We start from the raw sequence: 23753 nt of genomic DNA on the forward strand, positions 1-23753 counted from the left end.
ACTGTTCTGTTCTATACTATACTGTTCTATGTTCTATACTGCTATACTGTTCTGTACTGTTCTATACTGCTATACTGTTCTGTACTGTTCTATACTGCTATACTGTTCTGTTCTATACTGCTATACTGTTCTGTTCTATACTGCTATACTGTTCTGTTGTTCTATACTGCTATACTGTTCTGTTCTATACTGCTTCTGTTCTATACTGCTATACTGTTCTGTTCTATACTGCTACTGTTCTGTTCTGTTCTATACTGCTATACTGTTCTGTACTGTTCTATACTGCTATACTGTTCTGTTCTATACTGCTATACTGTTCTGTTCTATACTGCTATACTGTTCTGTTCTATACTGCTATACTGTTCTGTTCTATACTGCTATACTGTTCTGTTCTATACTGCTATACTGTTCTGTACTGCTATACTGTATATACTGCTATACTGTTGTTCTATACTGCTATACTGTTCTATACTGCTATACTGTTCTGTTCTATACTGCTATACTGTTCTGTACTGTTCTGTTCTATACTGCTATACTGTTCTTTGTTCTGCTATACTGTTCTGTTCTATACTGCTATACTGTTCTGTTGTTCTATACTGCTATACTGTTCTGTTCTATACTGCTGTACCATGTTCTGCTATACTGTTCTGTTCTATACTGCTATACTGTTCTGTTGTTCTATACTGCTATACTGTTCTGTTCTATACTGCTGTACTATACTGCTATACTGTTCTATACTGCTATACTGTTCTGTTCTATACTGCTATACTGTTCTGTTCTATACTGCTATACTGCTGTACTGTTCTGTACTGTTCTATACTGCTATACTGTTCTGTACTGTTCTATACTGCTATACTATTCTGTTCTATACTGCTATACTGTTCTGTTCTATACTGCTATACTGTTCTGTTCTATACTGCTATACTGTTCTGTTCTATACTGCTATACTATTCTGTTCTATACTGCTATACTGTTCTATACTGCTATACTGTTCTGTTCTATACTGCTATACTGTTCTGTTCTATACTGCTTGTTCTGTTCTATACTGCTATACTGTTCTGTTCTATACTGCTATACTGTTCTGTTCTATACTGCTATACTGTTCTGTTCTATACTGCTATACTGTTCTGTTCTATACTGCTATACTGTTCTGTTCTATACTGCTATACTATTCTGTTCTATACTGCTATACTGTTCTATACTGCTATACTGTTCTATACTGCTATACTGTTCTGTTCTATACTGCTATACTATTCTGTTCTATACTGCTATACTATTCTGTTCTATTCTGTTCTATACTGCTATACTGTTCTATACTGTACTGTTCTATACTGCTATACTGTTCTGTTCTATACTGCTATACTGTTCTGTTCTATACTGCTATACTGTTCTATACTGTTCTGTTCTATACTGCTATACTGTTCTGTTCTATACTGCTATACTGTTCTGTTCTATACTGTTCTGTTCTATACTGCTATACTGTTCTGTTCTATACTGCTATACTGTTCTGTTCTATACTGCTATACTGTTCTGTTCTGTTCTATTCTGTTCTACTGCTGTACTATTCTGTTCTATACTGCTATACTATTCTGTTCTATACTGCTATACTGTTCTGTTCTATACTGCTATACTATTCTGTTCTATACTGCTATACTATTCTGTTCTATACTGCTATACTATTCTGTTCTATACTGCTATACTATTCTGTTCTATACTGCTGTACTATTCTGTTCTATACTGCTATACTATTCTGTTCTATACCGCTGTACTATTCTGTTCTATACTGCTATACTATTCTGTTCTATACTGCTATACTATTCCGTACTGTTCTATACTGCTATACTATTCCGTTCATTACTGCTATACTGTTCTATACCGCTATACTATTCTGTTCTATACCGCTATACTATTCTGTTCTATACCGCTATACTATTCTGTTCTATACCGCTATACTATTCTGTTCTATACCGCTATACTATTCTGTTCTATACTTCTATACTATACTGTATACTATTCTATACTGCTATACTATTCTGTTCTATACTGCTCTGTTCTATACTGCTGTACTATTCTGTTCTATACCGCTGTACTATTCTGTTCTATACCGCTGTACTATTCTGTTCTATACTGCTATACGATTCTGTTCTATACTGCTATACGATTCTGTTCTATACTGCTATACGATTCTGTTCTATACTGCTGTACTATTCTGTTCTATACTGCTGTACTATTCTGTTCTATACTGCTATACTATTCTGTTCTATACTGCTATACTGTTCTACTATTCTGTTCTATACTGCTATACTGTTCTGTTCTATACTGCTATACTGTTCTGTTCTATACTGCTATACTGTTCTGTTCTATACTGCTATACTGTTCTGTTCTATACTGCTATACTGTTCTGTTCTATACTGCTATACTATTCTGTTCTATACTGCTATAATATTCTGTTCTATACTGCTATACTATTCTGTTCTATACTGCTGTACTATTCTGTTCTATACTGCTGTACTGTTCTGTTCTATACTGCTGTACTGTTCTGTTCTATACTGTTCTGTAGTGTTCTATGCTGTTCCATAACAGTTGATAATGGATTGGCTATATGAATCATGTTGCCAAGTGTCCAAAGTGTAATACATTGTTAGCTAAGAACTCTTCTCATTGGGAGGATGACCTAATATCTCACCAAGATTTTCAACTAAGATAGGAAACTCCAGATGACAAAATCCCATATTTTGTTTTTCACTTTGTGTTTTTATGTGCTGGAAATGGCTTTCAGGGTGTCCTTTTATTCCGTCTCCAGGTGCGTCACACTCGCATGCACATGCCCAGTCACCCCATGATGCTACTGCAGGGTAGTGTGTGAAAACACCCTGTTACACCATGAATCTACTGCAGTGTAACACTGTCATCTCATCTTGGGTGATGACACTGTCTGTGTGAGAGCAGGAGTACCACTAGAGTTGTGTGACCTCACACAGGGGAAACCCCATCACTAACTGCCTGAAATCAGAGCACTACTATAATCAGAGTGTGTGTGTGAGAGCAGGAGTACCACTAGAAGTTTTCAACTAAGTGTGACCTCACACAGGGGAAACCCCATCACTAACTGCCTGAAATCAGAGCACTACTATAATCAGAGTGTGTGTGTGAGAGCAGGAGTACCACTAGAGTTGTGTGACCTCACACAGGGGAAACCCCATCACTAACTGCCTGAAATCAGAGCACTACTATAATCAGAGTGTGTGTGTGAGAGCAGGAGTACCACTAGAGTTGTGTGACCTCACACAGGGGAAACCCCATCACTAACTGCCTGAAATCAGAGCACTACTATAATCAGAGTGTGTGTGTGAGAGCGCATTTGTGTTTGGGGCGCAGAATCAATAAAGCATTAGCAAACAAAATATATACACACACACACTGCTCTGACTACAGTAGACCTCTGATTTCAGGCAGTGGAGTGATATAGGTTCCCTTGTGTGGGGTCACATCCCTCTAGGAGTACTCCTTCACTAACACACACACACACACACACACACTCATTAACCTACCTTAATGAGGAGCTCTCTGCCTACCTTAATGAGCAGCTCTCTGCTGAGCGAATGATTATTCTCATCAGAGAAGATTTCTGACAACTCATGGAAGATGCGGAAGTTCTCCCTGGACACCTCGTCCCATGTCCTCTTCAGCCGGTGGACAGGGTTGCACTGCAGAGCAGAGAGGATAGCCCGCAGTGAAGAAAAGTTCTTCAGGATTCGACACTCCTGAAGAGAAAAAAAGACAGTAAATATTCAGATGAATATCAATGGACTCATTTCAGCACCAGGGGCAAATAAATCCAATGTATTGGTAAGGTGACAGAACACCACTAGATACGCTTCAGAATTGTTTTACTCAAATAAGACCAACTCTTTGGAACAGAGTATTATGGGTACTGTAATCATCATGCTACACAGAACAAACTGCACCTCTGCAGGACTGAAGGGGAAGGACACCATGCTCTACCCGTGTGACTCAGTTGGTAAAGCATGGCACTTGCAACGCCAGGGTTGTGGGTTTGATTCCCATGGGGGATCAGTATGAAAATGTATGAGCTCACTACTAAATTGCTCTGGCTAAGAGTGTCTGCTAAATGACTATTAATTCAAATGTAATCGCACACCAACTCCTGCTAACAACAGTGTCTCACCCTGGCCACTTCGATCCAGCGCTCCACCAGCTTGGCGCGCTGCGTGGGTTTCAGCGAGCGCTCGCTCAGGCATGTGGCGATGACACAGTTGGTGACGCAGTTGAACTGGGTGACGGTGGCACGGATGGTGGGGGCCAGGTGTTCCTTGCCCTTCTTGTCCCGCTGCGACCAAATACTCCCCAGACAGTGGTAGGGAACCACCTTCTTAAAGAGCTCCTATGAGGAAAAATGGGAGTAGAGAAGAGGGGGTTTGGAGGAAGACAAACAAAATGGAGGCCTGGTTTCTTGCTGCAACCAGAGATGTATTTTGGATGAGATTAACATGTTGTTTTCACTCCTATGCAGAAGCTAGGGAGAAATCAGAAACAGGCAGATACTTCAAAAGGCTTTGAGGACAATTGATCAAATTGCCTGTTGTACACAAGTCTCCTAATAAATGCCGGTAAGAAAGCTTTTGGAGTGACATTTGTTTATGAGCGGAAACTCAACAGCAGTGTGGGCCTAAAGCCATCTGTCTTCTGTCCTCACTTCCTGTCTTATCTAACAGCCCCTGAAGACCGGTCAAGGAAGCCCCTTGGCTCCAACAGGACACAGTTACAGTGTTTAATTTTTCATTTTCGATCAAATCCAAGGAGACTTGCTGGCATGGAAAAATACACATGAAATTTGTGAAAACAATGAGAGAGCAACTCAAACTATGAAGTACCACTATGGAAAATGATGGAAAATAATAGACAACAATTTCATAGAAAACTCAAACAAAGACAGAGTTCATTATTATTTAGGATATGTTGTTATATGTTATTAGTTCACAAATATGTGCATTTGGGACTAAAGTTTTCTGAGTTTCGAGATGTTTTGGCATCCTACCGCGTCCATGAGGGTGAACTGCTCGGCCACCACCGCCGGGTCAAAGTTCAAGAAGTCCAGCTGCTCATCCTCGTAGCCATTCTCCTCCAGTAGCGTGAACGGATAGCCACCATGGTCCAGTACTGAGGGATAACATCACCATTCATTAGCAAAAGAACATGAAACACACGGCTGGGTTTAGGAAGGAAACTACTTAATGTAGGGAAGTGAGGGCCCACAGACTCAGATATACCTTTCGTGGAAGATGTGGATCAAAGTATTGTAAGACAATACAGGTATGTGTTGGACTAAACTAGAGCATCTGACTGTGTTGGTTCGACTTTGCTTCCTGACACCCACATCTCACACACACACACACACACACACACACACACACACACACACACACACACACACACACACACACACACACACACACACACACACACACACACACACACACACACACACACACACACACACACACACACACACACACGCTCTTGGTTGTCTGTAACACTTTCCCTAAGGGATTGACTAACAGTGGGATTGAGTGTCATCTGATTTGGAGTACCACTGGAAACATCTGTGGACTTCCACTAATACTTTGGACTCTCCATGCTCAAGTTGAGGGTCAGGGTCAAAGGTCAAAAGTTCAGCTGGGAGTCGGCCGGTCATCTTACACTCGTGCTCGGGCTCCTGGAGCTGTCGGCGGTGGAAGTGTGTCAGGAGGTTGCAGGCGCGGCGTTCCAGGTCCGATCCTGGGAAGTTGAGATGCAGGTAGGAGATTAGCCGTCGCAGGCAGCTGTACTCTGGAGGCTTCCAGAAGTCCTCAGAATACTGGTCCAGCCACGCCCCCAAGATGGAGGATATTGTGCTGAGGAAGAGAGAGAGAGACAAAAAAGGAGAGTGAAAGAGAGAGTTAAACATATTACCTTTTATAATGTTAAAAAAAGAGGGTGGAAATGAGAAAAAAAGAGAGTGGAGAGGTAGGAAAGATACAGTAGATAAAGGGACTAACTACCATGAAACCGGAGAAGGATAGGAAAGAGATATATAAAAAATGTTTTCCCTGAGGATATGGGTCACAAAATATAGGACAATGACAAACTTTGTAATGCGATACAACACCCATATGAACACAATAGAAACATATCCAATGTTCCCAATGGCAGAACTGCTTATGCCAGCAGGATAGTACTGGTGGTATGGAGAGATAAAGAGCTACACGTTAGTAGGGCGGATGTCACGACTTGTGAAGTGTCCTCCTGTCTCAGAAGAATGTCATAGGTATAAGGCAAGCAATTCAAATTCCAGGCAACAAAATGTGAAAATTAAGCAAACAGTCTAACAAGGTCTTCTGTACAGCATGTGTTGAAAATAGGCTATTTGGGTAAGATGTATTGTCCACAATGTGTGTCAGAGTCAGATAGACTTACTTCCTCAGTTCTGTACGATCGTCGTGAGTCAGTCTGTGGCCCTCTGATCCAAGCTGGAGTTTGGCATACCTGAACACAGTAATCAGTTTGTTAGTCATCCACCCACCCATCCATCCACCCTCTCATCCACCCACCCATCCATCCACCCACCCATCCATCCATCCTCTCATCCATCCATCCTCTCATTCACCCATTCATCCTCTCATCCACCCACCAATCCTCTCCTCCACCCACCCATCCATCCTCTCCTCCACCCACCCATCCATCCTCTCCTCCACCCACCCACCCATCCATCCATTCTCTCATCCACCTATCGATTCATCAAGTAATTTATGTGCATCTCCATCCACCCATATTATTCATCCTCACATCCACCCACCCACCCACCAATCTATTCATCCATCCACCCTCTCATCCACCCATTCTCTCCTCCATCCATCCATCCACCCACACATCCTCTCATCCACCCACCCACCCATCCATCCATCCTCTCCTCCACCCACCCATTAATCCTCTCCTCCAACCACCCATCCTCTCATCCATCCTCTCATCTACCCATCCAGTCATTTATGTGTATGTCCATCCACCCAGATTTCCATCCTCTCATCCACCCATCTATTCATCCACCCATCCATTCATCCACCCTCCCATCCATCCTCTCATCCACCCATGCTCTCCTCCATCCATCCATCCACCCACCCATCCTCTCATCCACCCACCCACCCATCCATCCATCCTCTCCTCCACCCACCCATTAATCCTCTCCTCCAACCACCCATCCTCTCATCCATCCTCTCATCTACCCATCCAGTCATTTATGTGTATGTCCATCCACCCAGATTTCCATCCTCTCATCCACCCATCTATTCATCCACCCATCCATTCATCCACCCTCCCATCCATCCTCTCATCCACCCATTCTCTCCTCCATCCATCCTCTCATCCACCCACCCACCCACCCATCCATCCATGCACCCACCCACCCATCCTCTCATCCACCCATCCATTCTCTCCTCCACCAGCCCACCCATCCACCCTCTCATCCATTCATCCTCTCATCCACCCATTCATCCTCTCATCCACCCACCCATCCATCCTCTCCTCCACCCACCCACCCACCCACCCATTCTCTCATCCACCCATCAATTCATCAAGTCATTTATGTGTATCTCCATCCACCCATATTTTTCATCCTCTCATCCACCCACCCACCCACCCACCCTCCCATCCATCCATCCATCCATCCATTCCCTCCTCCACCCATCCACCCTCCCATCCATCCTCTCATCCACCCACCCATCCACCCACCCATCCATCCATTCCCTCCTCCACCCATCCACCCTCCCATCCATCCTCTCATCCATCCATCCATCCTCTCCTCCACCCACCCAACCACCCTCTCCTCCACCCACCCACCCGACCACCCATCCTCTCCTCCACCCACCCACCCACCCACCCATTCCTCCATCCATCCACCATCCACCCACCCATCCATACATCCTCTCCTCCACCCACCCATCCATCCTCTCCTCCACCCACCCACCCACCCATTCTCTCATCCACCCATCAATTCATCAAGTCATTTATGTGTATCTCCATCCACCCATATTTTTCATCCTCTCATCCACCCACCCACCCACCCTCCCATCCATCCATCCATCCATCCATCCATCCATCCATCCATCCATCCATTCCCTCCTCCACCCATCCACCCTCCCATCCATCCTCTCATCCACCCACCCATCCACCCACCCATCCATCCATTCCCTCCTCCACCCATCCACCCTCCCATCCATCCTCTCATCCATCCATCCATCCTCTCCTCCACCCACCCAACCACCCTCTCCTCCACCCACCCACCCGACCACCCATCCTCTCCTCCACCCATCCACCCTCCCACCCATCCTCTCATCCACCCACCCACCCACCCACCCATTCCTCCATCCATCCACCATCCACCCACCCATCCATACATCTTCTCCTCCACCCACCCATCCATTCTCTCCTCCAATCACCCATCCATCCATCCTCTCCTCCACCCACCCACCCACCCACCCATCCATCCATTCTCTCATCCACCCATCAATTCATCAAGTAATTTATGTGTATCTCCATCCACCCATATTTTTCATCCTCTCATCCACCCACCCACCCATCCATCCATCCATCCATCCATCCATCCATCCATCCATCCCTCATCCACCCATTCTCTCCTCCATCCATACACCCACCCATTTATCCATCCACCCATCCATCCTCTCATCCACCCACTAATCCTCTCCTCCAAACACCCATCCAGTCATTTATGTGTATCTCCAACGACCCACCCATCCTCTCATCCACCCATCCATCCACCCTCCCATCCATCCATCCATCCATTCCATCCTCCACCCATCCACCCTCCCATCCATCCTCTCATCCACCCACCCATCCACCCACCCATCCATCCATTCCCTCCTCCACCCATCCACCCTCCCATCCATCCATCCATCCATCCATCCATCCATCCTCTCCTCCACCCACCCAACCACCCTCCTCCTCCACCCACCCACCCGACCACCCATCCTCCATCCTCCACCCACCCACCCACCCACCATACACCCACCCACCCATTCCTCCATCCATCCATCCACCCATCCATCATCCACCCACCCATCCATACATCCTCTCCTCCACCCACCCATCCATCCATTCTCTCCTCCAATCACCCATCCATCCATCCATCCTCTCATCCATCCATCCATCCTCTCCTCCATCCATCCATCCTCCAACCACCCTCCATCTCCTCCACCCACCCACCCGACCACCCATCCTCTCCTCCACCCACCCACCCACCCATTCCTCCATCCATCCACCCACCCATCCATCCATTCCACCCACCCGACCTCCACCCATCCACCCTCCCATCCATCCTCTCATCCACCCACCCATCCACCCACCCATCCATCCATTCCCTCCTCCACCCATCCATCCCCTCCCATCCATCCTCCCACCCACCCACCCTCCCATCCATCCATCCATCCATCCATCCATCCTCTCTCCACCCACCCAACCACCCTCTCCTCCACCCACCCACCCGACCACCCATCCTCTACCCACCCACCCACCCATTCCTCCATCCATCCACCCATCCATCATCCACCCACCCATCCATACATCCTCTCCTCCACCCACCCATCCATTCTCTCCTCCAATCACCCATCCATCCATCCTCTCCTCCACCCACCATCCATCCTATCCTCCACCCACCCACTCACCCACCCACCCATCCTGTCATTTATGTGTATTTCCATCCATCCAGCTTTTCTATCCATCTATAATTCTTCCACCAATCAACCGATGGATCCATCTGTCAATTCATCCATCTATCCCGCCCTCTGTCTCTCCACCCTCCCTCTACTCACCTGTTGAGCAGTAGGTCCAGGACCTGCTTAGTGGAGGTGAAGGAGCGGTAGGTGCAGAGGAAGATGGTGACGTAGGTGGAATCGTTGCCCCGAACCATGTACTCCACCAGCTTCTCCAGCGTGCCTGCCTTGATGGTGCGCACCTTGCACGTCTCGTACAGGCTGAGGGCCGCGTCAGTCTCTACACCCAGCCAGCGCTGGCCCTTACTAGCCCCGCTGCCGCCACTGTAATGGCCAGGATGGTGGTGGTGGAGCATCTGAACCTTCCGCAGGGTGATGGTGTACACCGCCCCGTCCTCTACCTCCTCACCGATCTCCTGGGTCGTATTCTGAAAGACAGAGGGCAAGAGAGAGAGAGAGGGTTAGATACTCAATCTTTTTTACTTCCAGGGGCTATGACACACGTGAAAACCAAATGAAGCTTGGTCCATACTAATTTAGCTTTTTCTCTAAAAGATTGGAGCTGGCTTTTACTTTAGTTACACATTGAACGATGCAATACATAGAACCATTGATTAATAGACTATTGCTGTGTAATACAGTACATAACCATTGATTAATAGACTATTGCTGTGTAATACAGTACATAAACATTGATTAGACTTTTGCTGTGTAATACAATACATAACCGTTGATTAATAGACTTTTGCTGTGTAATACAATACATAACCGTTGATTAATAGACTTTTGCTGTGTAATACAATACATAACCGTTGATTAATAGACTTTTGCTGTGTAATACAATACATAACCGTTGATTAATAGACTTTTGCTGTGTAATACAATACATAACCGTTGATTAATAGACTTTTGCTGTGTAATACAATACATAACCGTTGATTAATAGACTTTTGCTGTGTAATACAATACATAACCGTTGATTAATAGACTTTTGCTGTGTAATACAATACATAACCGTTGATTAATAGACTTTTGCTGTGTAATACAGTATTGGAGTATTCCCCGCCACATGTTATTGGTATTATTGCGTGACAGTTTTAGAAGGAATTGATTTGATTTGCCCCTGGTCTAGGCTATAACAACTCCATTTCCCAGTGACAGACCATCACAACGCCTTTGGTCCCTCTCCTTCTGTTGATTTGTTGCACTAACACCCATACCAGTCTGGCCAAACAATACTCACTCCATCATCCTGTGACCCACTTGTTCAATATGGGTTATTTTTAGATCAGAGTCCAACGCAATAACACTCCAAATTGAACTAGCCCCTTAGTCTCAGGCCAAAAACTATTCTGGCACGCAGCGTTATGCCACGACATGTTCCCAGTAGTTTTTGGTTCCTCGGCCAGCTGCTCGCCTCGCCAGCACAACACAACACAGGGCACAGCACAGAGCACGGCCTTCTTATCAGATGGCAAACCGGATGTGGATAAGGCCTGATAGCAGAAACGGACAGACGTAAACAGAGTGAGGACCGAACAGCTGTGCTGTAGAGGATGGACATTATGACTGCCTGCTGACACACTGGGTGATATTTTTAAAATAGTCCAGTTGTTAAAGTAGCTGCTAGTGCTTCAGGCTTTCCAGCACAGCACTTGTTTCACGGCACTTCAAAAATGGTTTAAATAAATTGATGATTGCATTTATCTGAGGTTGCACTGATTGACTGTGCCGTTGTCCCTTTTCACAATGGAAAGTTTTGCTCACAATGTCAAAAGCCACTGCCAAGACACTCTATTCAACTATGCAATTTCATTAAACCACGGATAGGGGACACCCACGCAATCGGATGGGTCAACAGTCTGAAGTTGAAGGCAAACAGCCTGCGTTCCCTTTCTGGGTCGTGTTGAGGAAGTTTTGAGCCGGACTGAAACTCTTCTGGATGATATTATAGATCATAAAACATGTTGTATAAATATTTACCCAAACGTGAGCTTGTGCTGTGTTGCACATGCAGTATCAGTGTCAGCCAAGGGGCTGATCTTAGACCAGATGTTATCCTGCTGTGGTGTCTATGACTATATAAACAGTCAGTCTCATGACTAATACGCTCCTTGAGCTATTATATGGGTCAGAACTTATCTCACATGCTAAAGTGAAGATGGGCAATCTTATCCTTTTATTCTAGCCAAGCAGTAACAATTTTACTAATAAACTAACCATAGTCTTTATTCAAGACTTTGATTGGGAGAATTTGATATGTTAAGGCCAGTTTATACTTGGTATAAAGACATGTCTGTAGACAATGAGAATGTGACAACGACATTTCATTTATACTCCGGTGGAATGTCTGTAAAAAGTCGCTGCGACTGTCAGTTTTCTTGATGCGCAGACATGAAAAAAGTTGAAGTCTATGAGACTGACTCAACGTCTGTTGTCGCGGTTACTGGACTGCCAGAGACTGCCACAGACTGCCACAGACTGCCACAGCAACCAGACCAAATCCTCCTGTGACAAGATGATGCAGGAGTATTCTCTGATAGAATGACCTACTTTTATTTGGTCACACTGTGGGAGTAATGTTATTTTCTGTAAGCTCACCATTACCTTGCGAGCTATAATGTGGTTGTGGGTTTATTTTCCTGTGATAATAAATAAAAAAGTAGCTAAAGTGAGATGTTGTCAGCTAGAGGGAGAGAGAGAGTGAAGACGCCGTCAGCTAGAGGGAGAGAGAGAGAGTGAAGACGCCGTCAGCTAGAGGGAGAGAGAGAGAGTGAAGACGCCGTCAGCTAGAGGGAGAGAGAGAGAGAGTGAAGACGCCGTCAGCTAGAGGGAGAGAGAGAGTGAAGACGCTGTCAGCTAGAGGGAGAGAGAGAGAGTGAAGACGCTGTCAGCTAGAGGGAGAGAGAGTGAAGACGCTGTCAGCTAGAGGGAGAGAGAGAGAGTGAAGACGCTGTCAGCTAGAGGGAGAGAGAGTGAAGACGCTGTCAGCTAGAGGGAGAGAGAGAGTGAAGACGCTGTCAGCTAGAGGTAGAGAGAGTGAAGATGCTGTCTGCTAGAGGGAGAGAGAGAGTTAAGACGCTGTCAGCTAGAGGGAGAGAGAGTGAAGATGCTGTCTGCTAGAGGGAGAGAGAGAGTTAAGACGCTGTCAGCTAGAGGGAGAGAGAGAGTGAAGACGCTGGTCATTATTTAAACTGGTTAGCCAGTTAGTTAACAACGAACAAAAACATTGTTTCGAAAATTGCTTTTAGTTGCCCGGCTTGCTGCTTGGTTGACAATTACCGAAATCATTTTTAAACAGATGGGTTTATTGGTGTTGAAATATATAAAGTCTGCTGTTTGGAGCATCGGGTTGCTGATGTCATGCAGAGGCTGTCTTTTGTGTTTATACTTCTTCCTTACGACAATGTCAACTTTGATGTCAGATGACAATAGAATCTTCATGATGTCCATACGACAAATGTCTACAGACATGTCGATAAACAAACTATACTCAAATAATGATACACAGTACCATTGTAAAATTATTTCAAGAACAAAGAGAGAGAGAGAGAGAGAGAGAGAGAGAGAGAGAGAGAGAGAGAGAGAGAGAGAGCGAGCCTCTTCCACATGAGGGGGATAAGAAAAAAACACAAAAGTGTATGCCAGGGTGAGGGAATGTAAATCGCTCAAGGAGAGCGGACACAGATGCTGCATTGTTGTTGTTTTGCCTGCTTGCCTCCCTATCAGCTCTGTAGTCTGGTCCCGGCCTGTCTGGCTGTCTGCCCTGTAGTCTGGTCCCGGCCTGTCTGGCTGTCTGCCCTGTAGTCTGGTCCCGGCCTGTCTGGCTGTCTGCCCTGTAGTCTGGTCCCGGCCTGTCTGGCTGTCTGCCCTGTAGTCTGTTCCCGGCCCGGCCTGTCTATCTGCCCTGTAGTCTAGTCACGGCCTGGCTGTTTGTCTGTCTGTCTATCAGCCCTGTAGTCTGGTCCCGGCCTGTCTGGCTGTCTGCCCTGTAGTCTGGTCCCGGCCCCGGCATGTCTGGCTGTCTGCCCTGTAGTCTGTTCCCGGCCCCAGCCTGTCTATCTATCAGCCCTGTAGTCTAGTCCCGGCCTGGCTGTCTGTCTGTCTGTCTGTCTGTCTATCAGCCCTGTAGACTGGTCCCGGCCTGTCTGGCTGTCTGCCCTGTAGTCTGGTCCCGGCCCCGGCCTGTCTGGCTGTTCTGGCATGTCACCTAACACACACCAGATAACTTTGACTCCACAGAGAGTTAGAGTTGTCAACTCCAGTGTGTGGTCTTGTTCATCTAGCCCTGTGGTGACCTAAAATCCCCCAAAGTCCCCACAAGGATAGTAAAACAAGGAAAATTCCCCCTCGTGGGTACATTTCCCCATGTCCCCATGAGGACAAGGGCTATTTTAAGCTTAGGAATTGGGGTTGGGTTTAGGGTTATGGTTATGGTTAATGTTAGGGAAAATAGGATTTTGAATGGAAATCAATTTTAGGTCCCCATGAGGACAGAAGAACAAAACGCGTGTGTGTGTCTGAGAGAACGTTGTTCTGAAAAGCAGCTATCTGCCTGTTATTAAATTTATTTCCTCTAATCTGTTGCTGGCTGTCCACACTCCACAGTAGATGGATCGTTCCATTTTGGCATGTTTAAGGTGGTTCCTAAGTTCCAAATGTCAGTGTGTCTACCCTTGGTGTGACAGTAGGGTCATAAAACACCCCTCGTCTCCATAACCATGTCGGTTACCTGTTAGAAGTTATTGCCCAGTGCTCCGTATTGGATGGTATTAATCCCAACCTCCTGTCTAACACACATAGCAGTAACCGTCAGGGGACTTTCCTAGTTCAGGAGACAGGGGTCTGTATGTGTGTGTGAAGTACCTTACGTGCCTACAGTCAGATCTTCCCCTGACTGTGTGTGAGTACCGGATATGAGAGTATGTCAAGAGCTTCAACTGCTTTCAGAATAGGATGTATGCAGTGAGGATACACCCACAGCTGGTTACACTTACCTACACATACATGTATGGTCTGTTTAGGACGTCACTATGACAACACAAGGGAGATCCTGCATACAAACAAACACACCCACTGCAGGCAAAGAAAAGGCACATGAAGAAACGGTTGTCAATCAACAGGCTCCAGTGGGTGAGACACCAGATCGCTAGGACCCCACAGTTAGCTTGGAATTGGCTTACTCACACACAGCACCACAGAAACACACAGAACATTTTTCACAATGACCAACTGACTTTCCTTAGTAACTACAACAAACTGACAACCCTGAAAGCGTTTGGATTACTTGGACATTATCTCTCAATCTCTCCGTCTCTTTTGTGTGGTTCCTCTCATTATTATTATTTACAGATAGACATTCCACTGGCGCTCCACAGGCCATCTCAGCCTGCCGCCATCGAGAGGGGGAGAGAGATGGTGGGGGGACAAAGGGAGAGAGAAAGAAGGTGAGAGGGAGAAGTAAGGGGGACAGGACATTAACTAAAGGGAATAAGGACCTTTGTGCATGTGTACTGTATAATCAGTGTGTGTGTGTGGTACTAAGACAAAGTTGTGCTGATGCGAGACCATTCTGGGGGTTATTGTGGCCTATTCCAGGAAGGTTTCTCTTTCTCTCTCACACACACACAGACTTCCCAGGGGGTTACAAGTGGAGGCTTGAAGTTTAGGCACTTCTCTCTGCTCTGCGGGGACTTAAAAGAGGGGGGTGAGATGGGAAGACGGGACCACACACACACACACACACACACACACACACACACACACACACACACACACACACACACACACACACACACACACACACACACACACACACACACACACACACGGCTCTAGTAATGAGAATCTCTTATGCCTGTCTGCATTTGTCTACCTCATCAGCACTGACAAGTGGTGTGTGTGTGTCCTGTACTAGGGCAAGAGAGAGGGATGACATCCTTCCTCTGGACTTAAAGGAAAAAACACGAAGGGACAGACGGATGGTGAATGGATGGGTAGCAACATGCAACAGGGTGGTGTAATGGACACATGAAAGGATCCATGTTGACACTGAGCAAACTTTCTTTATGTGCCAATACGAACCACTAGTGTATGTTTGGTTGAGTTTTAGCCCATGATGCAATCCACCAAATGTAAATAACAAAATGCTGCTAGAGTATTAACTTCCTGTGAGGAAGTGTTTCAATAAGGAAGCTATACGGATTTCCCTTGTTGTTGCAATGTTCCTGAAAGTCTAGAAAGCCAGACAGCTGTGTTTTGACCACTCACTCCCTCGCTCCCTCGCTCCCTCTTTTCTCCTCTCCTTCTCTTCCACTCCCTAATTATCTCTGCTCTCCCTCTGTAAGACACATCTGGAAATAGACTCTCTTCTCTGTCCACCTCTCTCTTTCTTTCTCTTCCCTCTAAAGTTCCTATTCACTCCAAGCTTCACCTGGTTCCTTTCCCTCAATGTAATCTGGAAGCATAACCACAATGGGGCTTGTGCACGTAACACGAACACTCATAGAACACACAAGTATGCACACACACACTGAGTGTAATCTCCATTAGTCTAAAATTGTTTGTGTGTGTGTGTGTGTGTGTGCAGATGTTTGTGTGTTTCTTAAGAGTGTTCATCAGCTCAAGTACCCAGTTTCCTACACACAGGCACACAAATTCCTGCACTTGCAGACCAAATAGCACTGGAAAGAAAACAGGATAAAAACCTTCCCAAACTATACAGAAAACAGCTTGCAACAAATGTGACTGCACTGGTGGTGGAAAAGACCATATGAATGTTATCATAACATTGTCAAAAGACTTAGTTTATTGAGAAACATTTTGTTTATATATGGAGCCTTCAGAAAGTATTCAGACCCCTTGACTTTTTCCCTATTTTGTTACGTTACAGCCTTATTCTAAAACGTTTTTTTCCCTCATCAATCTACACACAATAATCCATAACGATGAAGCAAAAACACATTAAGAAATGATTGCAAAATTATAAAATATCACATTTACATAAGGATTCAGACCCTTTACTCAGTTCCTTGTTTGAAGTACTTTTGGCAGCGATTACAGCATAGTCTTCTTGGGTGTGATGCTACAAGCTTGGCACACCTGTATTTGGGGAGTTTCTCCCATTCTTCTCTGCAGATCCTCTCAAGCTCTGTCAGATTGGATGGGGAGCGTCGCTGCACAGCTATTTTCAGGTCTCTACAGAGATGTTCGATCAGGTTCAAGTCCGAGCTGTGCCACTCAAGGACATTCAGAGACTTGTCCCTAAGCCACTCTTGCGTTGTCTTGGCTGTGTGCTTAGGGTCATTGTCCTGTTGGAAGGTGAACCATTGCCTCAGTCTGAGGTCCTAAGCGCTCTGGAGCAGGATTTTAATTGAGTACATTGCTCTGTTCATCTTTGCCTCGATCCTGGCTAGTCTCCCACAACATCTGCTAACCATGTGTATGTGACCAATAAAATGTTATTGGATTTTAAGGTTTCCTCCAGTAGTGATGCTTGGCATTCAGGTCAAAGTATTCAATCTTGGTTTCATCAGAGAATCTTGTTTCTCATGGTCTGAGAGTCTATATGTGCCTTTTGGCAAACTCCAGGCTGGCATGTGCCTTGTACTGAGGAGTGGCATCCATCTGGCCACTCTACCATAAAGGCCTGATTGGTGGAGTGCTGCAGAGATGGTTGTCCTTCTGAAAGGTTCTCCCAACTCCACAGAAGAACTCTTGAGCTCTGTCAGAGTGACCAATGGTTTCTTGGTCACCTCCCTGACCAAAGCCCTTCTCCCCCAATTGCTCAGTTTGGTCGGGCGGCCAGCTCTAGGAAGAGTCTTGGTGGTTCCAAACTTCTACCATTTAAGAATGATGGAGGTCACTGTGCTCTTGGGGACCTTCAAATGCCCCAGAAATATTTTGGTAGCCTTAACCAGATCTGTACCTCGACACAATCCTGTCTCTGAGCTCTACAGACAATTCCTTCTCACTCATGACTTGGTTTTTGCTCTGACCTAACAAAATGTGGAAAAAGTCAAGAGGTCTGAATACTTTCCGAAGGCACTGTATGTATTTATTTTAGAGCCACATACTCTGTCCTTTGGGGTGCCACAACACAGAATCAAGTCATTGGCCCTAACTTTCCTATTGTGAAATCACTTCATATTTTGGAATGCTATAACTGACTCAACACTCCCAACAAAAAACAATATGAAAGTTGTGCTTTTATTAATGAACCAGAAAACTATCAAGAGCTATATCTGAACATTTATCTAAGTTAGCTGGCTAACTTCATCCTAACTTAAGGTTAGGGATTGCATTTTGGGATGCCTCTTGCCAACATCACCCTAACATTACTACACTTACCACCAACCTACGAATGGACTGAACCAAAAACCAAACAAGGGGGTGTGTGTCGGGGACAGAACAGCCCTCCCTGCCAGAGACTGATGTCTCAGTGGCCAACAGTCACTCTCTACCCCCCTTCTCGCGAACCCTGATGGCCCTTGAAGTGAAGCGATGATATCATGTGCCACTTAGATCTCTGATCGGCCCGGGCGGTTGTTTATATCTTACCTTCAGTCCCTCCACGGCTGCCACATTCAATCCCTCCTCTCTCCTTTTCTCATTCAGCCACGTCTCTCAGGATGACTTGATGGTTGCTATAATTAAGCTACGGTCCAAGGGGGTGTGGTATATGTCCAATATACCACGGCTAAGGGCTATTCTTAGGTACGTCGCAACGCCCCTAGGCTGTGGTATATTGTCAATATAACACAAACAACTTATTGCTATTAAAAACTGGTTACCAACATAATTAGAGCAGTAAAAATACATATTTGTCATACCCATGGTATACGGTCTGATATACCACGGCTGTCAGCCAATCCGCATTCAGGGCTCGAACTCCCTCAGTTTATAATGTATTAATGTGGTTATAATAAGGACACTCCTCCTACTATCCATCCAGGTACGTGTAGAATGTACAGTATGGGTGGGCAAAGTATCATTAATGGAATCAATTCCTGGTTTTAGAGAATGCTACAGAGGATATGTGGAGGAGAGGGCCAGAGAGAGAGTAAGGAGAGCGATAGAGAGGGGAAGTGGCTAATGCTGGTGGCTAATGCCGGTGGCGTCTGCTGTGACATCTCTAAAGTCCCGTGAGGACCCTAGGCGCATTGCTTTAACACCCCCCCCCCCCCCCCTCTCCTGTCCTTCCTCAGCTGGATCACTTTCAGCTGGATCACTTTCACCGTGCAGTGTTAAGGGTTGATTTAGCTTTCTAATGCACACACACACACACACACACACACACACACACACACACACACACACACACACACACACACACACACACACACACACACACACACACACACACACACACACACACACACACACACACACACACACACACACACCCTTGTGTATCCTTTTGAAACTAAAGAATATTGAATCTCATATCTTTTGGTCCTTCAATAATATGAAGCTTTTGATCATATCCTCAATGACTTCTCAACTCGAATATATATATAAGAAGTAGTGCTGGATGCATATATATATATTATAAACTGTTATTTTGTGAGGGAACATACTGAACGCATGTATCCTGTACTACAGTAACAAAGGGTCACAGGGTTGAACTTTCTTTTCATTTTCCATCTCACACACTAGCCCTTCATCTCCTAAGGAAATTATTACCCTACAATTAAATAAATGTGTGCTTTGGTCCGAAGTTGGAGCAGGATATCTGGCCTGGTATGTTCTGGCACGTTGCTGCTGGTTTTAACAGAGCAGTGAGAGTCAGCACATGAAATATCAGGTGGACACCTACGCAAACCGGGGGAGGACTGAGCAAAGCAGAAACTGATCTAATTCAGTCTGTTATGACAACTCTTGTTTTGTCCTCATTTATGTATTTTGGGCTAGTTAAAATGATTTGGCACGCAATATTCAAAATCAATACTTCAGCAATGTAGAATAAATAAAAGAGGGTGTTTTCAGAGACCTGAAAAGTTGGGCTCTCTGAAAATCCTCTCTGTATTTATTTCACCCAAAAGGCACCATCAGTCTTCTTAGCGGTGGGAGTTAGGTTTGAAAGGATTGATACTGTCAATCTGTAGCTGACCAAAGGAGCGAGTCTGTCTGCAAGACACCCACGCAAAAACAATTTATTAGACCAGTGTTAGCATGGAGGAGTAATGCTATCACCAGAAGTGAACTCCCTTTAAAACAGCACAGGCTGGCCATTGGATATCTAACCGGAGCAAGCCCAAGGTTGGGTCTTTGTGTTTCACCCTCCTTTGTTTGGTGTCGGTGAAGAAGGTCAAGTTCTTTCATTGCTGTGGCTATGACTGGGAAGGTGTAAGATAATAGGATAATATTGGAGACAACACTGTGTGCTGCTAGCCTGCGTCTTCTGTTTTGGGTCACACACACACATTCCTCTGTGCAGGAATCTGTAAGAATAACACTGTCACACTTTACTATGACAATATGGAGGAGAGGAATGAGGACTGGAAGCAACTAAGGGGGAAAAGGGGTACCACAGGGTTGAATTTCAAGACCAAACTTTATTTTACATTTTCACATTGCTAGCAAATATTTTGTCCCTGTTCCGTAAATTCCCCCAGACTTAAGTGTCATCTTTTTCCATCTGATAATCAGATCGAGCGTAACGTAAACTTGTTTTTGAAATGATTATGTTCTCTCAATGGCCGTAAATCAACACCTAGCTCTGGCTGCCAGAGCTCTGCGGGGGTGGACGTTTAAAGGGAAAACAGGGAGATAAAGAACTAGGCCTGATGGGGTCCAGATGTGCAGCTGTAGTACTGTACTGCTTGAGCCTCAGTCTCCCTTTAGAGAGCCCTGTCACCACAATATGGCCTCCATTCACATCCCTCTGCAATTCTGCCCTCTTCAAACCCTGCTCTCACATCTACTATCCTCTATAGCAGCACTCGCGTTCACTCCTTTTCACTGCCCTAAATCAACCCCCCCCTCTCTCGCTTTCAACTCTAAATCACTGTCCCTTCTATTGTCCAGCCCTTTTTGTCATTCAATGCTGTTCAGTGTTCCTCAATCGATAATACAACAATGACGTGACGACAACACAAGGAGCTCTGTTTCTATCAGACTCCGTGCCGGGCAGACTCTGCTTTGGTTTGTCATGTCTGAACTATAGGCCTCTGATCGGAGAGAACTCGACAATGAATACACACAAAACCAGTGGTGTAAAGTACTGTGCTTTGCTTAATATAAGGAATTTTAAATGATTTATACATTTACTTCTGATATTTAGGTATACTTTAGCAATTACATTTACTTTTGATACTAAAGTATATTTAAAACCAAATACTTTTAGACTTTTACTCAAATAGTATTTTACCAGTTGACTTTCACTTTTACTTGAGGAGCTTTCTATTAAAAGGTATCTATACTTTTACTCAAGTATGACAATTGGGTACTTTTTCCACCACGGCACAAAACCAAAACTACCAGCCAAAACTAGAGATGTTCCCTTTTATTTATATGACCTAGAAAAATATGTAATGCTGTCAATGTGTTGTGATATGCAATCCATTAACTCCCTGATCCTATGACCTAAGGATAAGGTAACAACTACATTCAGCTATTTGGGTCCTTATCTATAGGCATGACCTATAGAACATACTAGAACAAGCTTAACAACAGTGTTGTTTTTCCTAATCTGCAAGAGCTAACACAGGAGTTTCAAACTGAAAATATCAAAGCAATACAGAAATGACAAAAAGCTGACCTGACCACAAGAAGAATGACGTAGCATTTATAATGAAAGCAGAACCTTGAAAGCCATTCAAAAACGCTTCGAATCTTTCTGTAACTAAAGCCTTATCCTGATTTACTTTTGAGGTATTCAATACCTTTTTCAACAGTTCTAACCCGAGGGCAGAGTAATCTCATCCATTGTCTTGTTGTGATCAGTTAAGTTCGGCTCGGCCTGCATTCCCTGAGCCGTTTTAACGACCCGGACTCTTTGGCGTCTAATCACGTAAATACGTTTAGCTTTAGTGCTTTGACCTAGAAGAACATCATGTTATTGTTTATGACCAGAGGATAACAAGGAATTAAGTAGTAGTGCTGGATGCATGACATCATCAACTGTAGATGAGTGGAATCGATCTGATAGCCTTCGCTGGGAGCATCTTAATTGAATTTCCTAGTGGAAGGTTAAAAGGAAGGGCAGAAAGAGGGAGGGACATGGAGAATGAGGGAGGAAAATGGATGAAAAGAGAGGGAGGAGAGATTAGAGAGGGACTGATGGAGAATGATTACACCAAGTCACTTGGCTCTGTCATAACCTCACATGGTCTCTCCTATCATTGCTATGCAGACGACACACAACTAATCTTCTCCTTTCCCCCTTCTGATGACCAGGTGGCGAATCGCATCTCTGCATGTCTGGCAGACATATCAGTGTGGATAACGGATCACCACCTCAAGCTGAACCTCGGCAAGACGGAGCTGCTCTTCCTCCCGGGGAAGGACTGCCCGTTCCATGATCTCGCCATCACGGTTGACAACTCCATTGTGTCCTCCTCCCAGAGCGCTAAGAACCTTGGTGTGATCCTGGACAACACCCTGTCGTTCTCAACCAACATCAAGGCGGTGGCCCGTTCCTGTAGATTCATGCTCTACAACATCCGCAGAGTACGACCCTGCCTCACACAGGAAGCGGCGCAGGTCCTAATCCAGGCACTTGTCATCTCCCGTCTGGATTACTGCAACTCGCTGTTGGCTGGGCTCCCTGCCTGTGCCATTAAACCCCTTCAACTCATCCAGAACGCCGCAGCCCGTCTGGTGTTCAACCTTCCCAAGTTCTCTCACGTCACCCCGCTCCTCCGTTCTCTCCACTGGCTTCCAGTTGAAGCTCGCATCCGCTACAAGACCATGGTGCTTGCCTACGGAGCTGTGAGGGGAATGGCACCTCAGTACCTCCAGGCTCTGATCAGGCCCTACACCCAAACAAGGGCACTGCGTTCATCCACCTCTGGCCTGCTCGCCTCCCTACCACTGAGGAAGTACAGCTCCCGCTCAGCCCAGTCAAAACTGTTCGCTGCTCTGGCCCCCCAATGGTGGAACAAACTCCCTCACGACGCCAGGACAGCGGAGTCAATCACCACCTTCCGGAGACACCTGAAACCCCACCTCTTTAAGGAATACCTAGGATAGGATAAGTAATCCCTCTCACCCCCCCCCCTTTAAGATTTAGATGCACTATTGTAAAGTGACTGTTCCACTGGATGTCATAAGGTGAATGCACCAATTTGTAAGTCGCTCTGGATAAGAGCGTCTGCTAAATGACTTAAATGTAAATGTAAATGTAATGAGGGAGGAAAATGGATGAAAAGAGAGGGAGGAGAGATTAGAGAGGGACTGATGGAGAATGAGGGAGGAAAATGGATGAAAAGAGAGGGAGGAGAGATTAGAGAGGGACTGATGGAGAATGAGGGAGGAAAATGGATGAAAAGAGAGGGAGGAGAGATTAGAGAGGGACTGATGGAGAATGTAGGTAGAAGGAAACTGACACGTGGAGACAGAGTGTTTACAGGATTCTGGGGAAGCCTCTCTCAAACCCAGACTGGCTCAATATCCTACGATTACACAACCACTCACACACTATCAGATGGGAGAAGGCAGGTATTGGGTTTCCAGGAAAACACTGAATACAGACAGTCGAGGATCAATACAACTCCAGAGGTATGAAAGCTACAACTGGGCCTGAAGTTGAACACCATCTGCTTTTATGACCTCAAGACAGGCTTGGAGAGTGACTGTGCAGGTAGCTTAGTGGTTAAGAGCAATGGGCCAGTAACCAAAAGGTTGTTGGTTCAAATCCTCAAGCCAACTAGGTGAAAAATCTCATCAATGTGCCCTTGAGCAAGGCACTTATCCAGAGCGACTAACAGGAGCAGTTAAGAGCATCTGATAAAATGCTAAAATGTATCT

The 23753-nt window shown here is 45.4% G+C and overlaps 1 protein-coding gene across 3 annotated transcripts in view; it reads right to left on the reverse strand.

Moving 5' to 3' along the window:
* LOC123989409 (ral guanine nucleotide dissociation stimulator-like) overlaps positions 1-23753 on the reverse strand; it is a 126260-nt gene that overhangs the window by 62672 nt on the left and 39835 nt on the right. For all 3 annotated transcript variants that reach the window (XM_046290409.1, XM_046290408.1, XM_046290407.1), the window contains exons 2-7: positions 9882-10210; positions 6478-6546; positions 5722-5915; positions 5060-5181; positions 4190-4405; positions 3576-3764 (exon numbers count right to left, since the gene is read on the reverse strand). In XM_046290409.1, coding sequence (XP_046146365.1) covers positions 3576-3764; positions 4190-4405; positions 5060-5181; positions 5722-5915; positions 6478-6546; positions 9882-10210 — 1119 coding nt within the window. The remainder of the gene's footprint in view (positions 1-3575; positions 3765-4189; positions 4406-5059; positions 5182-5721; positions 5916-6477; positions 6547-9881; positions 10211-23753) is intronic.

The sequence above is a fragment of the Oncorhynchus gorbuscha genome, linkage group LG11 (genome assembly GCF_021184085.1).
Source record: "Oncorhynchus gorbuscha isolate QuinsamMale2020 ecotype Even-year linkage group LG11, OgorEven_v1.0, whole genome shotgun sequence".
NCBI lineage: Eukaryota > Metazoa > Chordata > Actinopteri > Salmoniformes > Salmonidae > Oncorhynchus > Oncorhynchus gorbuscha.